Source organism: Curcuma longa, chromosome 16, assembly GCF_044706935.1.
Source record: "Curcuma longa cultivar G26 ecotype Majalengka, Jawa Barat chromosome 16, ITB_CL_G26_1.1, whole genome shotgun sequence".
NCBI lineage: Eukaryota > Viridiplantae > Streptophyta > Magnoliopsida > Zingiberales > Zingiberaceae > Curcuma > Curcuma longa.
The window spans coordinates 1160299-1178443 of NC_133876.1; the positions used below are offsets into that span (position 1 = coordinate 1160299).

General features: G+C 35.1%; 1 protein-coding gene and 1 long non-coding RNA gene across 3 annotated transcripts; both read left to right on the top strand.

Annotated features, from left to right (window-relative positions):
* Positions 1–12216: 12216 nt before the first annotated feature.
* LOC141846929 (uncharacterized) lies at positions 12217–13832 on the top strand. 2 transcript variants are annotated; one of them, XR_012603391.1, is made up of 7 exons: positions 12217–12393; positions 12467–12550; positions 12691–12746; positions 13233–13291; positions 13377–13420; positions 13492–13520; positions 13633–13832. It is a non-coding gene; the product is annotated as an uncharacterized LOC141846929 (long non-coding RNA). The 2 variants fall into 2 exon arrangements; XR_012603392.1 differs by lacking the exons at positions 12217–12393; positions 12691–12746 and having other exon boundaries at positions 12536–12550.
* A 3201-nt stretch (positions 13833–17033) lies between these two features.
* LOC141846930 (gibberellin 3-beta-dioxygenase 1-like) lies at positions 17034–18145 on the top strand. The gene is made up of 2 exons (XM_074734954.1): positions 17034–17464; positions 17545–18145. Exons 1-2 carry the CDS (start codon positions 17034–17036, stop codon positions 18143–18145), a joined length of 1032 nt encoding a protein of 343 aa, XP_074591055.1.

The window sequence follows — 18145 nt, forward strand, 5'->3', positions numbered from 1 at the left end:
GGCGTTTGGTTACGCGGAACCGTAGGTTTTATAGAGGACCGGTGGGTTAATTTTGAACCGGTTGATTGGTTTGAGAGGAATTGGTCAAATTTGGCAAAAAAAAAAAACAGTAAAATCGTGAATTGTTAATCATTTTAATTGCGTCATTGATAACGCGAATCAATAATTATAAAATGAAATGATTTAGTTGCTTGGGGAACACGTAAAGAGTCCTGGTTCGAGGAGAATTAGTACAATTTCATATAAATTCTTTTATTTAGGGTTTTTAATTTATATAGTTTTTATTTTTTATAAAATTTTTATTTTACAATAAATTGGATTAGAAAAAATCAAATTCCAATTCCAATTTGATTTCTTTTTTTTTAAAAGTATGATATTATATTTTATTTTATTAAATAGACATTTTCATTTTTGAAAAAAAAATATTTTTTAAATTTGATTATTATAACTTATTTATAAATACAGAGATAGTTTCTAGTCAAAGAGATATTTAATAATTAAATAAAATTATTTTAAACCTTTCATTATATTTTAATTTTTTTAAAATTATAAATAGGATATTTTTTAATAAAATATGGAATCCGTCGCACCAACGATTTCACACCGTCAACCACACTGTCAACCACATAATTATTTCTTTGGTTTTCAAAATTTAATTTTTGTCTACTTAAATAACTATTTTAATAACTCAATTATGTTAAAGGCTAAATAAGATAATTCTTTATTATAGTATATGATCCCCGCGTCACGCGCTGGGCGACCTCGTCGGCATCAAGAAGCACTTCCGGCGGAAGCACAGCAGCCACCGGCAGTGGGCCTGCGCCCGGTGCAGCAAGGCCTACGCCGTCCACTCCGGCTACAAGGCCCACCTCAAGACCTGCGGCACCCGCGGCCACTCCTGCGACTGCGGCCGCGTCTTCTCCAGGTAAGCTGGTAGGCTCCTTAATTTTAAAAGCTGATCTATGATGAATTCAATAAAACCCTTAATAATAATAATAATTAGCAATCTCTATCTTAATTACTCAGTTTTGAGAAACAAAAAGCAATTTTTTGTTCAGAGATTTCTCTTTTCTTCCTTTTTTTTTTTGGTGGCAAATCGACATCATTTTGTTGTTCTTTGTACTACTCCAGACGTTCCAAATCTGGCATTTTCTTGGTGTCAATTAGTACAGAATATACAGGTCCTTAATAAAAAAATCCTTTTGCAAATTAGAAGAGACTGATACCATTTTAAAGGAAGTATATGATGATTATTCCTGTAGGAATCTAAGTAGAATGAATCCAATTTGCAAGTGAAAACTTCGGCGTTCTTAATTTTATAAATGCCAAATTTTTTAATTTATTAAATTCATTAATTCGTTTTATTTAATAATAATTACCTGTAGAATAAAAGCCCTAAATCCTAAAACTCATTTTAAATAAAATAATTTACTTGGTCGAATTAAATAATTGATTTAGAGATAATAAATGAGATAAATTTAAATTTAAATATTAATTTAAATAAAACGGTTTGGCTTTCATTTAATTTCTCTTGATCCATGGTATTATGGATTGAATTTAAAAAGCAATTTGATTATTTCAGAATTTTAATTTTTATTTAAAATAATTAATTCAATTTGATTTCAATTTTAAAATTTTTTATTTGATTAAATCGAATAAATTAAATTAATTAAAATAAGAAAATAATCGATAAATTTTTAAAGAAGTGAATTTATAAATCTCTAACTAATTAGTAAATCTCTTATAATATTTAAAAATTTTAGTTAATTTGATTTTCGATCAAATTAATTGATATTTTATCAGTTTGATTAGTTTGAAAAAATTTGATTCGATTCAATTTTAAATAATTTGGTTCAGTTTAATTCGATTTTAATCAAATACTTAACCATAACCGTAACCCATAATTTTTTATTTCTCAAATTGCCAAATTGAGTCGGCCTAAAAATGATCAACCAATGGTTTAACTCATTAGGTGAACTTGGTCTATCCTAATTCTTATAGATTGAGTTAAATTGGGCAAAATGTCTATTTCTTCAATATTTAGCTTAAAAAATGAAAGCCAACATAATAACCTCAGGTTCGATACAAATAAATTTATTAGGCCCTTTTTAAATAGAATCGTCAAAAGGACTATCCTTTTTATTTTATCGTGAAAGAATGCTCTGATTATGTCTTCCTAAACTCATTGCTCTTTCAAACTACCACCTAACAAAACTATGATTGATCAACATGCACCCCTAACACCTCTAATCATGATCAAAATCATTACATTTTAATTAAAAATATATCAAAAAAACCTTAAAATTCTTTTAAACAAAATCATATAAATTCTACCAAAAATTTTGAAAATAGTTATGTGATTTATAAATTTAAAACAATAATAAAATATATTGATTTTAACCATAGACTTGGTCAGAAATCCTTGCGAATTCCACTCTCTCTGCCTCCAATTCTACATGGCGTGAGACATAAGTGAAAGTTTTAATACTCTCACTGTGAGTTGGAGTCTGCTTCATCGTTTTCCAAGAATTTGGAAGAGATCAAATAAGTGTCTGAACCTGTTGTTCATTGATCAACTAATGACCAGCAGTTTTAAACTCCCGAATTATGTTCGACATTTCCTTGAGATGTTGAACCATCGATACATTCAAGTACTTCTTATAGTTGTCAAACTTGATTGTCAGTTGCTGAAGCTTGCTTAGACTAACTCCACTATACTTATCCCTAAGGGTCACCCAGACTACATGAACTGAAGAATATAACTCATACTCAAATGCTAGGTTATCCACCATTGAACTAATCAAAATGCCCTTAGTAGTGAAGTCATTTTTCTTCCATGCCTTATAGGCATCAAGATCTCGCCTGTTTTGTGCAGTGGGACCATCTACAGATTCAACCATGACCTCATTTACAGCCTCTAGAACTTCTTGTTCCTCTAGGACATACTGTATCATGAGGTGTCAGATTTTGTAGTTGATCTCATTAAGTTTTTTACTCTTATTCAATTCAGCTATGATGTTCTTTGTTGCCATAACCTATCATACACTACAAGAAAACAGAGTTTTAGAGACAAAAAATTCTGTCTCTGAAAATCATTTTTCCGTCTCTAAACAATGTTTTGAGACAGAATATTCTATCACAAAATTCCGTTACTGAAAACCTCGTGACTAATTTTGAGATAGAAATATTTTGTCTCTAATTTCAAAAACAGATTGAAAATTCATTTATAAATCTATTTTTAATTTGAAATTAATTTTAAATACAAATTCTGTCTCTAATTTTATTTTGAAATATATAATTTTAATCTGTTAATAAATTTTAGCTCTAATTTTGTATTAAATTCGTCTTCGCTTAATATTTCTGTCCTCACACATTTCAAATAAATTAGAAATATTTAAAATAAATAATTTTTAGCTTTACCGAGATTCGATCCCTGGTCACCTCAATAAGTTTACTCCGTCATAACCAACTCAACTATGCCTCAGAAGCAAGTGACTATAACTCATTTGGCTAGTTTTTCTCCTATCTTAGTAGTAATAATTTGTATTTTTCCCATAATAAAGAAAACAAATCAATTTTATTAAAGCAAAATAAATTAATAATTTCATAATAAACTCATCTCCACTTATATAAATTTGAATTAAATTTCATATTTATTTTAAAATCATCTTTATTTTATATAAATTTAAAATAGATTTATTTCTATCTCAAAATTTTTAAAAATTTTAAACAGATTTATTTACAATTTCATCTCAAATTCATTTTAAATTTCATCTCAAATTTTTTTTTTCAAATATCATATTTTATTAAAGTGAAACGGATTAGTAATTTTATAGCAAATCGGTCACTAATTTATCTAAATCTGAAATAAATTTTATTTAAGTTTAAAATAATTTATATAAATTTGAAACGGATTATTTTTCGTTTCAATTTGTTATGAAATTTTAAATAAATTTTTAGACAGAAATTATACAGTTTTAAAATCTGTTTATAATCTGTATTTATTTTTGTTTATAAAAATTTATTTATAATTTTGTCTCAAATTTATTTTAGATGTCGTCTCAAATTTTTTTCAAATAACATATTTTATTAAAGTGAAACAGATTAATAATTTTGTAGCAAATCCGTCACTAATTTATCGAAATCTGAAATAGATTTTATTTTTGTTTAAAATATTTTATATAAATTCGAAACAGATTATGTTCTGTTTCAATTTGTTATGAAATTTTAAATGAATTTTTAGACAGAAATTATACGGTTTCAAATTTTATTTATAATATGTATTTATTTTTGTTTATAAAAATTTATTTATAATTTCATCTCAAATTCATTTCTGATTCCGTCTCAAATATTTTTTCAAATATCATATTTTATTAAAGTGAAACGGATTAGTAATTTTATAGCAAATCAGTTACTAATTTATCTAAATCTAAAATAGATTTTATTTTAGTTTAAAATATTTTATATAAATTTGAAACGAATTATTTTCTATCTCAATTTGTTATGAAATTTTAAACGAATTTTATGACAGAAATTATACGGTTTCAAATTCTGTTTATATTCTGTATTTATTTTTGTTTATAAAAATTTATTTGTAATTTCGTCTCAAATTCATTTTAAATTCTGTCTCAAATTGTTTTTCAAATATTATATTTTATTAAAGTGGAACGGATTAGAAATTTTGTAGCAAATCTGTCACTAATTTATCTAAATCTGAAATAGATTTTAATTCCGTCTAAAAAATCTGTTTCTGAAGCCCTGTTTTCTTGTAGTGAATGAATAAATTATTTAGATATTCAGTACATGTCTTGTCTTTATGTATGTAATCTCTAAATTGATTCAATATAAATTTGATTTGTTTTACAAAATCAAGTGAGAATTACATTCTCCCTCATCATTTGTATGTTCCAATCTAACTTACATTGATCTATTTTATTACATACATCTCATCTTAATGAACTTAATCATAATATTTATCATTAAATGAATTTATTATTTAAAAAATTAATTATACTCATAATGAACCATTCAAAGAGTGTACATCAATAACTAAATATCATGCATCATGTAGAGCAAACAACATAAAATGAACATATCATTAAAGTAAACATGTTGTACGCATTGTTAACAAATAATAAAAACTCTACTTTGAATGCTACCTATAACATTTATACTCATAACTAATTAAAAAAATAACTCTAATAAACTAGATAGATTTACACTACAAGAAAAACAGTCATAGACATCGGTTTTCCACCGATGTCTATGAGAAAATCGACCGATGTCTATGAATGCGTTGTAAAAGGTCTGACATTTTAGACATCGGTTTTTAACCGATGTAGTATCACTCAACGACATCGGTTCTGCAACGGTGTAAAACCGATGTAATATCTGTTTAACATCAATTTTAACAACGGCTTTTAACCGATGTAGTATCACTCAACGACATCGGTTCTGCAACGGTGTAAAACCGATGTAATATCTGTTTAACATCAATTTTAACAATGGTTTTCGACCGATGTAATATCACTTAACGACAACGCTTCCAAACCGATGTCATTGATGCTAAAACTGTTGTAATAATACTTAACGACAACGCTTCCAAACCGATGTCATTGAATCTAAAACTGTTGTAGTAACACTTATTTTTTTTATGTTGTTTGTAAATTATGATCGAGCAAGAGTGACATCAATCTAATTGAGGCTCTTTTCTCCTTCAGCAAAGCAACCTTTTTTGATCGCAGACCTGAAACAATCGAGCTCCATGAAGCCAGATTTCTGTCAGGCATTTTGTCAAAAAGCTGCAGTGCTTCCTTGGTATTCCCTTCCTTTGCATACCCTGCAACCATAGCATTCCACGAAATGAGAAAAGCGAAGGCTGGCGAAGCGGAGGAGGAAGAAGGAGGAGGGTGGTGGATTGACGAAAATTCGATCATGCTCAAAGAATAGTTTAACTAGGTCAAGATTATACCTCGGATTAACTGAGATGCCCTAGAATTCTTCCCCAAACAACCGCTCAACTTGATTTTGTCCACTGCCGGCCAAAAATCCAAATCCTACAAATCTCAGCTTTAAGGTTTAACATACAAATTCATGAAATCCGGACAAATCCGTAAGAACCGATCTAACCAGATTCAAGACTTACCCATGTTAGAAGCCATAAAATCCTAAATTCAGCTTTGATTAGCAGCTTGGGGAAGGAGGGAGGTGGCTTGAACCGAAGCCTTGGACGACTGAGCTCGTAAGGCTTCCTTTGCCCGATCTAGATTAAGAGAGAAATCGTCTGATCGGAGAAGAAGGGAAGAAAGGGGGTTGGCTTCGGGCGGTGACTCAGCTCCAGGGAGAACGACGACGGCGGTGGCGAAGGGCGAGCAACCGGCGAAGGAAAGCGGCTAACGACGAATGGCGAAGGGCGAAGGGCGAAGGGCAGAGGCGAATCGCGAGGGATTAGCGGCGGAGGCGGTAAGGAGGTTTTAGAGAATCGACACGAATAGGTTGGGCGACGGGATAGGGTATAAGGAAATAATGAAAAATTTATCATTATTATAAATAGATTAATATAATATTTTAATTAAAATTTTAATCTTTTTTTAATAATATACCCGTTCTATACAAAACGATGAATAGATTTTGATATTAATAAATATCATTAAACATTATTTATAATTATATTTTAAATTAAATATCATTAAAAAATATGATAAATCATATTTCTAATATCAAAATAAATTGATAAAAGTAAAAGATACAAAAGGGATTTGATATAAATATCAAAATAAAATTTAAATATATCAATAATTAAAATAGATTGCACTTAATATTTTTATATTATGATTTAATTTTTCATTAATATAATTCATTATCATAAATAATTTAATATGCTATTTTAATATTTAAAAGGGCATGCGCGCAGTGGTTAAGTCGGCCGGGTGTAGGGAATTGGAAGCGCGGGTCTAGGGGTTTTAGAAGCGCGTAGTGGAATAAATATTTGGAGGGAGCTTCCAAAACCGTTGTTATAGCTTCCAAAATCGTTGTTGAAAGCGTAAATAGACAACGATTTTAAATTGTTGTTATAGCTTTCAAAATCGTTGTTGAAAGCGCACATAGACAACGGTTTTCAAACCGTTGTCGTAGTCTTCAAAAACCGTTGTTAAAAGCGCACATAGACAACGGTTTTAAAACCGTTGTTGTATCCTCCAAAAACTGTTGTCGTAGTCTCCAATCAACCTCTTAAAGACAACGAAAATATACAACGGTTTTAAATTGTTGTTATAGCTTCCAAAACCGTTGTTGAAAGCGCAAATAGACAACGATTTTAAATTGTTGTTATAGCTTCCAAAACCATTGTTGAAAGCGCACATAGACAACGGTTTTCAAACCGTTGTCGTAGTCTTCAAAAATTGTTGTTAAAAGCGCACATAGACAACGGTTTTAAAACCGTTGTTGTATCCTCCAAAAACTGTTGTCGTAGTCTCCAATCAACCTCTCAAAGACATCGATTTTTGTTAAAACCGTTGTAAAAAAGTAAAAGACATCGGTTTTGCCATAAAACCGATGTCTTTTGAGTGTTGTTAAAGACCGATTTTCTTGTAGTGTTATTATCACTCCCATAATTAGTACAAATACTAGTGTAGTAATAATTCACACATGTCCTATCTTTTTAGGCTGAACTGAAACATCTTCAGCTGGGATGCTATCTAGATGATGTCAAGACACAGAATCTTGTAACGAACCCAAACATCCCATAGAAATGTCCTCTACAGGGTCTGTCCTCTATAGGGTCTTCTTTTGGATCTTTCTCTAGATTCTCTTCACAATCTGCATAGTGAAGTAACTCTGTACACAACTAGGTATATGAAATGTGTTACATCATGCAGGTTTTCAGGCAATAAACAAACCAAAGCCCAAATCTTGTAGTTATCCAAAATCAAAAAATTCTGCATCTCTAGATGCCAAAATAGTCTGTCCAATCTCCTCATGTGTCCACTGACTCCATAAGCTGAGTCATATACTATCCCCTTGATAGCTTTCCTCAGCTTATTATGCATCACATCACGACGAGTCATAGTAGTAATCATCTGTGTCACCTGAAAAATTGAAATTAATGAAGTCAGTACAAAATTGATAAACTAACACATATACCAGTTTAATTCAATTTATACAGGTATAGAACTAACACAATAAATCAAGAAAAATAAATATTCTTAATTTACGAGAACTTTTGTCAACTGATCCTTTGACTAGTCAATCGACACCTTGAAGATTCAATATGACAGTGTTCCATGAGAACTAAAACACCACGTCATCAGCTCCAAGCACCCTAGGCACCTGAGTACCTTGCATGATATTTAGTTTTCTCAGTGTCACTAGCCACCAATCCTAGTTGACTAAGTCTATTATTGAGTTGTTGTTGGGTTGCAAGGGTGCAAACATAGTCCCACATCTAAAGCACATGGAAAAGATCATGGGGTTAAAAGGATGGAAAGTATCTTCATTGGTATGAGGCCTTTTGGGGAGAGCCCAAGAGCAAAGCCATGAGGGCTTAGGCCCAAAGTGGACAATATCATATCATTGTGGAGATACATACATCCTTTTGGATCCAACAATTGGTATCAGAGCAAGGCCGCTCTTCACCGGACTAACCACCGGATGAGCCATGATCTAGATTTAACCATGTGTTTTGAACCTTAAAAAAAAATAAAGGAAGATACTTGGACCATGAGGGACATGGCAGCCGGACCATGAGGGACATGGCAGCCGGACCATGTGGACATGACAGCCAGACCATGAGAAATGACAGCCGGACCATGAGGGACATGGCAGCCGGACCATGAGGGACATGGCAGCCGGACCATGAGGGACATGGCAGCCGGACCATGTGGACATGACAGCCAGACCATGAGAAATGACAGCCGGACCATGAGGGGCATGACAGCCGGACCATGAAGGACATGGCAGCCGGACCATGAGGACATGGCAGCCGGACCATGAGAAATGGCAGCCGGACCATGAGAAATGGTAGGGGAGCTTCCAGTGGTCCTTTGTTTGAGGGGGGGATTGTTGGGTTGCAAGGGTGCAAATATAGTCCCACATCTAAAGCACATGGAAAAGATCATGGGGTTAAAAGGATGGAAAGTATCTTCATTGGTATGAGGCATTTTGGGAAGAGCCCAAGAGCAAAGCCATGAGGGCTTAGGCCCAAAGTGGACAATATCATGCCATTGTGGAGATACAGACATCCTTTTGGACCCAACAGTTGTTTCTCGAGTACAAGTTATTCAAACAACTTCTCACAATTATGAGTATAGTTGACCAATGTCAACTCTAGTAAGTCAGTTAATACCGTCCACTAGTGGTCTCCTTTCTGAACCTTGTTCGGAGGCGGAGAAATCTGTCTTACAGTACAAAATAAACAACAAATAAAGATAACAAGAAAGTAAGACAGTAAAAATAAAATCAAACTCTTGATCGTCGATCTGGAAGTCCTGAACGCCGCGCACTCCTCCTGGATCTTCCCCGGTTGTAAGAACTTGGCCTCGTTCACGTTCAGAACCACCACTAGATGAAGGAGACGGCTTGTCAATTGATATCTGGTTCATGCACGTTCACCTTCTTTTATAGCCTGCTCGAGTCGATTCGGGCCAATCTCGAGTCGACTCCACATAAGCCCGATCCACTTTCTCCGCGGCTGACTTGACCTTCAAGTTGATTCGAGTCCCTATTCAAGTCGACTCGAAGCTGACGTGGCATCTCTTGATAGACTTGGCTTCCGCGGCTCTCATCTAGTGCTCAAGTCGACTCCATCCACTCAAGTCGACTCAACTCCCTCCAGTCGACTCAACTCCCTCAAGTCGACTTGAGTCACTTTGACTCAGGTTTGACCTGAGTTGACCCTGGGCTTGATTCAACTGTCTTTATTTGCTTTACCTTTGTTTCTTCTATCTTGCTTCTAGTTCATGGTTCTTGCAAGACAAACATACAAACAAACAAAGAACCTAAACATTACCTTGCGGGTCTAACTTCGCCTTGTGGGTCTAACTTCAGATTTCTATCGAAATCCTGGATTAGTATGACGCCTACTGTTCCACTTCGAAAACGCGCCCTTATCCACTCCACTCGAGAGAATTTATGTCAACCAAGTCATCCTGATTTGTTAGACTTTTGCTCGGCTCTGTCCTCAGCCCCCAAGATTTGTGTTGCGGCTGAGTCCTCTCTGACCAGCCCAGACTTCTACTGCGACTCGATCCTCCAGATTAACCCAGACTTCTGCTGTGACTCGATCCTCCAGACCAGCCCAGACTTCTGTTGCGATTCGGTCCTCCAAACCAACCCAGACTTCACCTGGTGCTTTAACTCTGTCAAGACTTCCGCCTGATCCTCCAAACCAACCCAGACTTCACCTGGTGCTTTAACTCTGCCAAGACTTCCGCCTGATCCTCCAAACTAGGACTTCCCTTTGCCTAGCCTACAACTAGGATTTTTCCTTGCCTAGCCTCACTCACTAGGACTTTCCTTGCCCAATCGTCCAGATTAGAACTTCCACTGCGTAGTCTAACCGACTAGGACTTCTCACTAGTCATCTGACTAGACTTCACTCATATCCACACATCCAAACATCAGGTCCTATTTGGATCAACTCTTGGTCAAACTGACCAGACTTAGGTGTATTGTCAAATATCAAAACTCCAGGCAAGATCTAGTGTTTCTTGCACCAACAGTTATAATCAATGAATATACATCAATTCGCTCATCCCAATGTAATTAAATATAAAATCAATGTATATTTTCTAAATTATCAAAAATAATCCTTTTGCCTTAAAAGATGACATAAGTTAATCCTAAGCTCTGATACCATTGGAAATCAATAATGATACATCAAAATAAACTAAAGGATGTATCCAAGATCTAGTTATCATTGTCTATGAACCTAAATTGGATCGAAATTGAATGCAATGGAACGCGAGGGGCTGACCTGAATCCAATGCAAAAGTCATTGAATCCTTACTTATCGCCGGAGAAGTTCCTACAAGCATAACGAAAATCTTCCACAAGATTGAGCCAGCAACCCAAGGTCCTTCCTCTCAATGGGGGAGAAGAATCAATGAGAGAAGAGAACTCAATTCAAGATGTCCAATTGAATCAATGCTCTTCCTTTATATATCCAGCCAACCTGTGGGAACTATTCACCATAAAGCTCATACTCGTTAACAATCCATCAATGTTAATGAATCAAATTATTGGATCTACACATTGAATCCACATTCATTTGTATAAACTCCCTTCATGCTATAAATATTAGATCACTTAATTGAGATTTAATTCCTTAATGATAATTGATCACGCATGTGTTAATCAATTGCAAGTTCATCTTATAGAAATTTAAACCTACCAATGTGGACTTAATCTTTCAAGACCAATTTAGGGTCATCAGATAACTTTTGATAGTTTTAATCAAAATTGTTATATAGATCTGAAATGTTCTAAATTAAAAAACAAACATAGTCAATCCTAAGTAGAGATCTACTTAGTTTGTTTTTCAAGGTTTATATTTTTGATGAACAAAGAGTTCAAAATATAGATATGAAAATGAGGGGGGAAATAAAAAAAAAGAGAGAAACATTTAAAGAAGATCTTATGAGATGAAGAAGAGTCAGAAAACACTCGATATCAACAATTTAACACTACAAGAAATTCATGAAATAACGACGGAATTAGCGACGGAATTAATTTCCGTCGCTATAATTAGAGACGGAATATTCATTTCCGTTGCTAATTAGCGACGGATTTATATTTCTGTCTCTAATTAGAGACGAAAATTAATTTCCGTTTCTAATTAGAGACGGAAATTAATATTCCGTCGCTAATTATAGCGACGGATTTAAATATTCCGTCTCTAGATAGAAATGAAAATATTAATTTCTGCATTAAAAAAATACTTTAGCGACGGAATATTGTATTCCGTCGTTAAATTAGAGACGGAATAGAAACATCCGTCGCTAATATAGCAACGGAATTTAAATTCCGTCGCTATTATCGTGCAATTTAGGGTTCCTGATGTAAAATACCAAAGTTTTTGGGCTTCTTTGTAAATAAGCTTAATAGGTTATTGGCTTAATGGATCTTGGATTCATCCACTACCCGTTAAGCTAAACCGGCCAATAAGAAAGCCGAGAGGACCGAAGCCTCTCCCAAATCACGATCCTTTGCTGCTCTTCTCCATCGCGCGTCGCTGCTGGTCTCTTCTGCGTCGACGCGTGAAAGCTTCCGCCGGAGCTGAAGAATCAAGGAAGGACGCCGGCGACTTGAAGTGGAGGCGGTTGGAGGCTTGACTTGGCACCGGAGGAGGCGTGGGCGGTTTGCGGCGGCGGCGAACCGAGGAAGAGGAAGGAGAGGGTAAGAGTTTTGGTTTAGATCTTGGATTGTGATCGATTTTTGAGCTTAGATCTGCATTCTTCTTGGATTTCAGAGTGCGGATCTTGCATCGGCAGCCTTCTTGTTGATTTCTGCCGCAAAGAGGAAAAAGAATCATCGGAGGAGAGGAAGCCGAGAGGTAAGTTTGGGTTGGGGTTTTCCCTAATCTAGGTTCTTGATTGAGAGCCCTAGATTAGGGTTTTAGGATTTTTCCTTGATTATGTTTAATTTATGCTCAACAATAGATGGTAGGTTGATCTTGGAAATTGGGTGTTGTAGATTACTATTGATTGCCTTAATTATGTTGAGGCAGCAAGGAAGAGGTTCCATCTGAGGTAAAAATCTTGATCTTAATTTAGCTTTGGGTGTGGCAGTAATCGATTGTAGATGAGTTTGATTTGATCAGTAATGATTAAGTTAGAATGAGTAGGGTGTTATTGGGATTTAATATAGATTTCCTATCTTAGATGTGGTTTAACCAAACCTTGTGGATTAGTAGCATACGATTGAGTTTGATTATTATTGTCCTATTTATTTGTAATAGGATTAGTTTGTTAGTAAATATTGTATTGTTCATTTAGCTTTGCATAATAATGTCCATCTGTATAAATGAAAATGTAGAATTTAGTAGCTTAAACTACAACGAGCAAGTTGTTCTACCTCTGTTGAACTTATAAGCCTATAATTGTCATTGTCTGCATTATTAATTTTTCATTTTTTAAGAAAGTCTAGAATTATATATTTTGGTCATCATTACCAGCAGGCTTTGGAATTATCTATCACTTCAAACTAATGGAATTATCTATTGATGTTTTATGCAGGTATTGCTTATTCATCTATGCTTTTATAACATGGAATTATCTATTGTCATTGTATGCAGGTATTGCTTATTCATCTATTAATATTTCATCTTTCAGAAAGACTTATATAACTGCTGTATATAAATTTAATGGTCGACATTGCAGTATATAAATTTAATGTTTAATGTGGATCAATAGCTGTCTGCAAGGTATGTTAGTATTTTTCAAATAGGTTGTTATAATTACATTATTACTAACCTATCTTATTTTCTTTTTGTAGGATCTTCTATTTTGGCTGGGCTCGTTTTTGTAAGATTTTATATTTAGATATTGTATTCAGATATTGTATTCAAATGCGCATTTTTCAAATAGGTTGTTATAATTAAATTATTACTAACCTATTTTTATTATCTTTTTGTAGGATCTTCTCTTTTGGTTGGGCTTGTTTAGATAAGTTTTTGATATATTATTGTATTTTGTAGGATCAGTGTATCTAAAAATTTGTGTTGTATTCAGATATTATTGTATTCAGATTGTATTAATATTGTATTCAGATATATTGACATGTCGTGTATTCAAATATTGTATTAGTATTTTGTTTTATTATTGTTGGGTTATTAATGTATTACTGTTATATTTGTTTGATTGATATACAAACTGGAAATTCAAAAAAAATTAAAATATATAAAAAAATAAATTATTAGCGACGGAATGATAAATTCCGTCGCTAATAAAAGTTTTTTTTTTATTTTTTTTTAAAAATTAGAGACGGAAATATAAATTCCGTCTCTAATTCTTAGAGACGGAAATAATAGTTCGTCGCTACTTTTAGCGACGGAAAAAAATTTTCGTCTTTAATTAGCGACGGAAATTTAAAATCCGTCGCTAAAGTGACATCAACGACGCAATTTTTCGCGACGGACGATTTTCATTGCTATTCGGTCGCTAAGCTTGATTAGCGACCGAATAGCGATGGAAATCGTCCGTCGCTATTTGCTTTAATTTTTGTAGTGTAAACAGAGAAGAGATAAAATAAATTAATATATTTTTTATTATTAATAAATAAAAACTTAATTATAATCGTAGGTTATATAATAATATGAAAAACTAAATTGATCCTAAAGTCGCTATGAATCTTAAAATTATGTATCTAGATTTAACCTTAGTCAATCCTTTATTCAAAATATATCCAGTAAATATGAATATATTTTATTTTAATTTTAACTTGATTTAAATAATACAATAGAAGAACTATAGTGCGTGTTGATTGAAAAGAAATAAAAAGAAGTCTGCCAACAACAGAAAGATAAAGCAGTGTTTGTTGGTTCAATGAAATTAAAGTGTTGTAGTAACATGAGAATGTTTTTTTAATGGATCAGACAAACCTTAATTATAAGGTTGGAAGTGGAAAGATAAAGCAGTGTTTGTTGGGTCAATGAAATTAAAGTGTTGTAGTAACATGAGAATGTTTTTTAATGGATCAGAATTATAAGGTTGGAAGTGGACCCTTTTTGAAAAGGGGTATCCTTTTAATTTTTTTCAAAAGAAATTATCAAATAAACTCATTTTAATTCTTTTATTTTATTTGATATATTTACTTCTGTTATATATGTTGTCTAATTATCTACACGAAATGATTAATATATAGGAGATGTTACACTTCTATGATAAGTAATTCTTAATTTTGAGCTTAAATGTGATATTCAATTGACTTCCCTCATATTAATTTTTTTTGTTAGTTTCTTGATGATATTTGACGTACAATTGAACTTGATGAATAACCAAACGGTGATACGAAAGTTTGAGCTGTTGGGAGAAAAGGAAAAACACATAAGACGACAAAGGCCTGGCTTATGTCAAGTTGTACTAGTTTATAATTTAGTCATAACTAAAAAGTATTATAAATATGATTAGAAGAAAGACTCTCTCTGTATGTGCTCCTGAAGGGGACATAATTGACTTATGCAAGCGTGTGATCTACGTGTACTAAATGTTAAACTAGTCGAGGTAAAAATTGCCTACGTGGCATAACTTGTGTTTTGCCAAAATTTTTTTATCATCTCAAATTTGTAATGTGCATATTAATGGTTGTTATCTTGAATAGTAGACTATTACCCTCTGTTTGGATGAGGTGAGCTAGGGAAGGTTCATTAATGAAAGAAGAAGGGAGGAAAAGAAAAAGGAAGTGAAGTATTTATGTTCTCTTTGTTTGGGAGGAACGGAAGGTTTTTAACATAACATGTATTATTTGTTTGGGAAGAAATGAAAAAGAATGAAGATTAAATATATAAAATTATAAAAATACCCTTACTTCTTAAAATAAATCTACATATGAAAAAATATGTATAACTCATTAAACTTATGGATGTAAGATTTATCTTGCCAAAACTACCTTGTGAGATCAATTAAAATTAATATTTATGACTTAAATAAATAATGAATAGATATACAATAAGCATACGAAATATAAAATCTGTACACTTTGATACGACAGAAGATAAATCAGTATTTTATATATATTTTTATAAAAATATACTGATGTAAGAAAGAAGTGAAAAGATCGTGCTCAACAAGAGAAATTTAAAAAATATAGATAAAATAAATTAAATAAGTTATTTAGAAATTAATATTTTAAAATGAGAATAAAATTGGAACAAATAATATTTAGAATTGTCTTCTCTTTTCTTACATCCCAAATTGGAATATAAGAAAATCTTCCTTTTCATGGGCAAAGAAGGTTAAAACTTACCCTCCCTTACCTTTCTTTCCTCTTCCCTCACTCCTTTCCAAACAAAGTTTAAAATTTTCTTCCCCTTATTTACCTTTCTTTCCCCTTCCTTCACCTCCTCCTAAAAGCGTGGGTACCTTCAATCATTTTAAATGAGCTTTTTATGATCTTAATATGTCACATCAAAAATATAAAAATCCACATTAACTATCATAAATTATCTATATAGCCCAATTTATATTTTGCTCTTCTGTTTTTTTCTTCCCCCTGCTATCTCAAACTCGTAACTACATATTAATGGTCGCTAGCATAAACAACCGACCATGAATGAAATGCCAGTTGTTGGCGTTTCGAGCCAGCTAACATAAGCACTCAATAACCAAATACTAGTCATTAAATTGTATGATTAATGACGACTATCAAGTTTTTAAATATATAAACAAATAAAGGCTCTTTTGTGCAAGGTCAATAAAATCATCCATCAAAAATTGGATTTCAGCTTCGTTAGAGAGAGAGAGAGAGAGAGAGAGGAGTCGTCGTCCCCACTCATAAAATCATACTGTTGCCGAAAAGGCAACAACATGGAGAAAGGAAGCGGTTATCCAGATGGCTCATTATATACATGTTCCCCTGCTCTGCTCCCACGCAAAGACACGCCACATGGTAAAGTTTGCTTAAGGCCTCCCTCTCCCTCTTACAAATGGCTTCACGACAACGGAGAAACAGTGACGATTGACGAACTTCATGTGTTTCACACATATGCATATTCTTTTATTTTCTCCTTGTTTTCTTTCTAATTCTCTGCCTTCTTCTCCTTTGTCCTCTCTGCGTCTTCTATTCCGACGGGACAATCCGTCTCCTTATCCCCGTGTCCCTAGAGCTTGACTTCCTTTTTTAGCTTCATTTTTCTGAATTGGCTACTTTTGTTGCCACGTCCAGTTAACGAATCAAATCCTTCGCGATCGAGAAGATTAAAAGTGCAATTATACGAATATAATTAACTCTGAGAGATTCAAGACGATATATTTTATTGCTATATATATATATTTCGAATGAGCTGAGGCCTGATCTGTCTCCAGTACGTTTGCTCTGCGATGCCGTCTCTCGCTACCCAAGCACAACCGGAGCTCACCGGCCTCGCCGCGGTGCCCGACACCCACGCGTGGGTCACCCTCCACGACCGACCGTATGCCAACGACCGCGTCCCCGTCGTCGACCTCGCGCGCCCCGACGCCGCCCGCCTCATCGGCCGCGCCTGCGAGGAGTGGGGCGCCTTCCAGCTCACCGGCCATGGCGTCCCCGTCGAGCTGCTTCTCCGCGTGGAGGGGCAGGCGCGCCGCCTCTTTTCCCTCCCCGCCGCTCACAAGCTCAGGGCAGCCCGCCGCGCCGGCGGCTCCACCGGCTACGGCTCCGCCGCCATCTCCAAGTTCTTCTCAAAGCAGTTCTGGTCGGAGGGCTTCACCGTCATCGGCTCCCCTCGGGACGACGCCCGCAAGATCTGGCCGGACGATCACGAAGATTTTTGGTACGTACCTTTCAGTACTGGAGTGAAATTGATTCGAGAGGGATGAATCCGCTTTCGATTGCCTCGTTTCGTTCACGCAGTGGCGCGATCGAGGAATACAGCAGGTTGATGAATGACCTGGCGCGCAGATTGATGGACTCCATGCTGTTCTCTTTGGGCCTCAGCGAGGAGGAAATCGGTTGGCCTGCCCCACTACGAGCCCACCGCGAGGGCATGCCTGCGCTGCAGCTCAACTACTACCCCCACTGCCCGGAGCCCGACCGAGCCATGGGGCTGGCGGAGCACACGGACTCCAGCCTCATCACCATCCTCCACCAGAGCAGCGGCGTCGCCGGGCTGCAGCTCCTGCGCGACGACGGCCGAGGCCCCCGATGGGTGGCGGTGGAGCCGGTCACGGGGGAGCTGGTCGTCAACGTAGGCGATCTCTTTCAGGTGATGTCCAACGGTCGATTCCGGAGCGTGATGCACCGGGCGGTCGTTGACCGGACTCGAGCAAGGATCTCGGTGGCGTACTTTTGTGGTCCTCCGCCGGAGTTCAACATCTCGCCCATTGAGAAGCTGATGGGGCCCGATCAGGGCCCAGTGTACCGGGGCGTGACTTGGCCTGAGTACTTGCACCTGAAGAAGAAACTTTACAACGAAGCTCTCACGTCGTTGAGATTGTCCAGGGACAAAGAATGA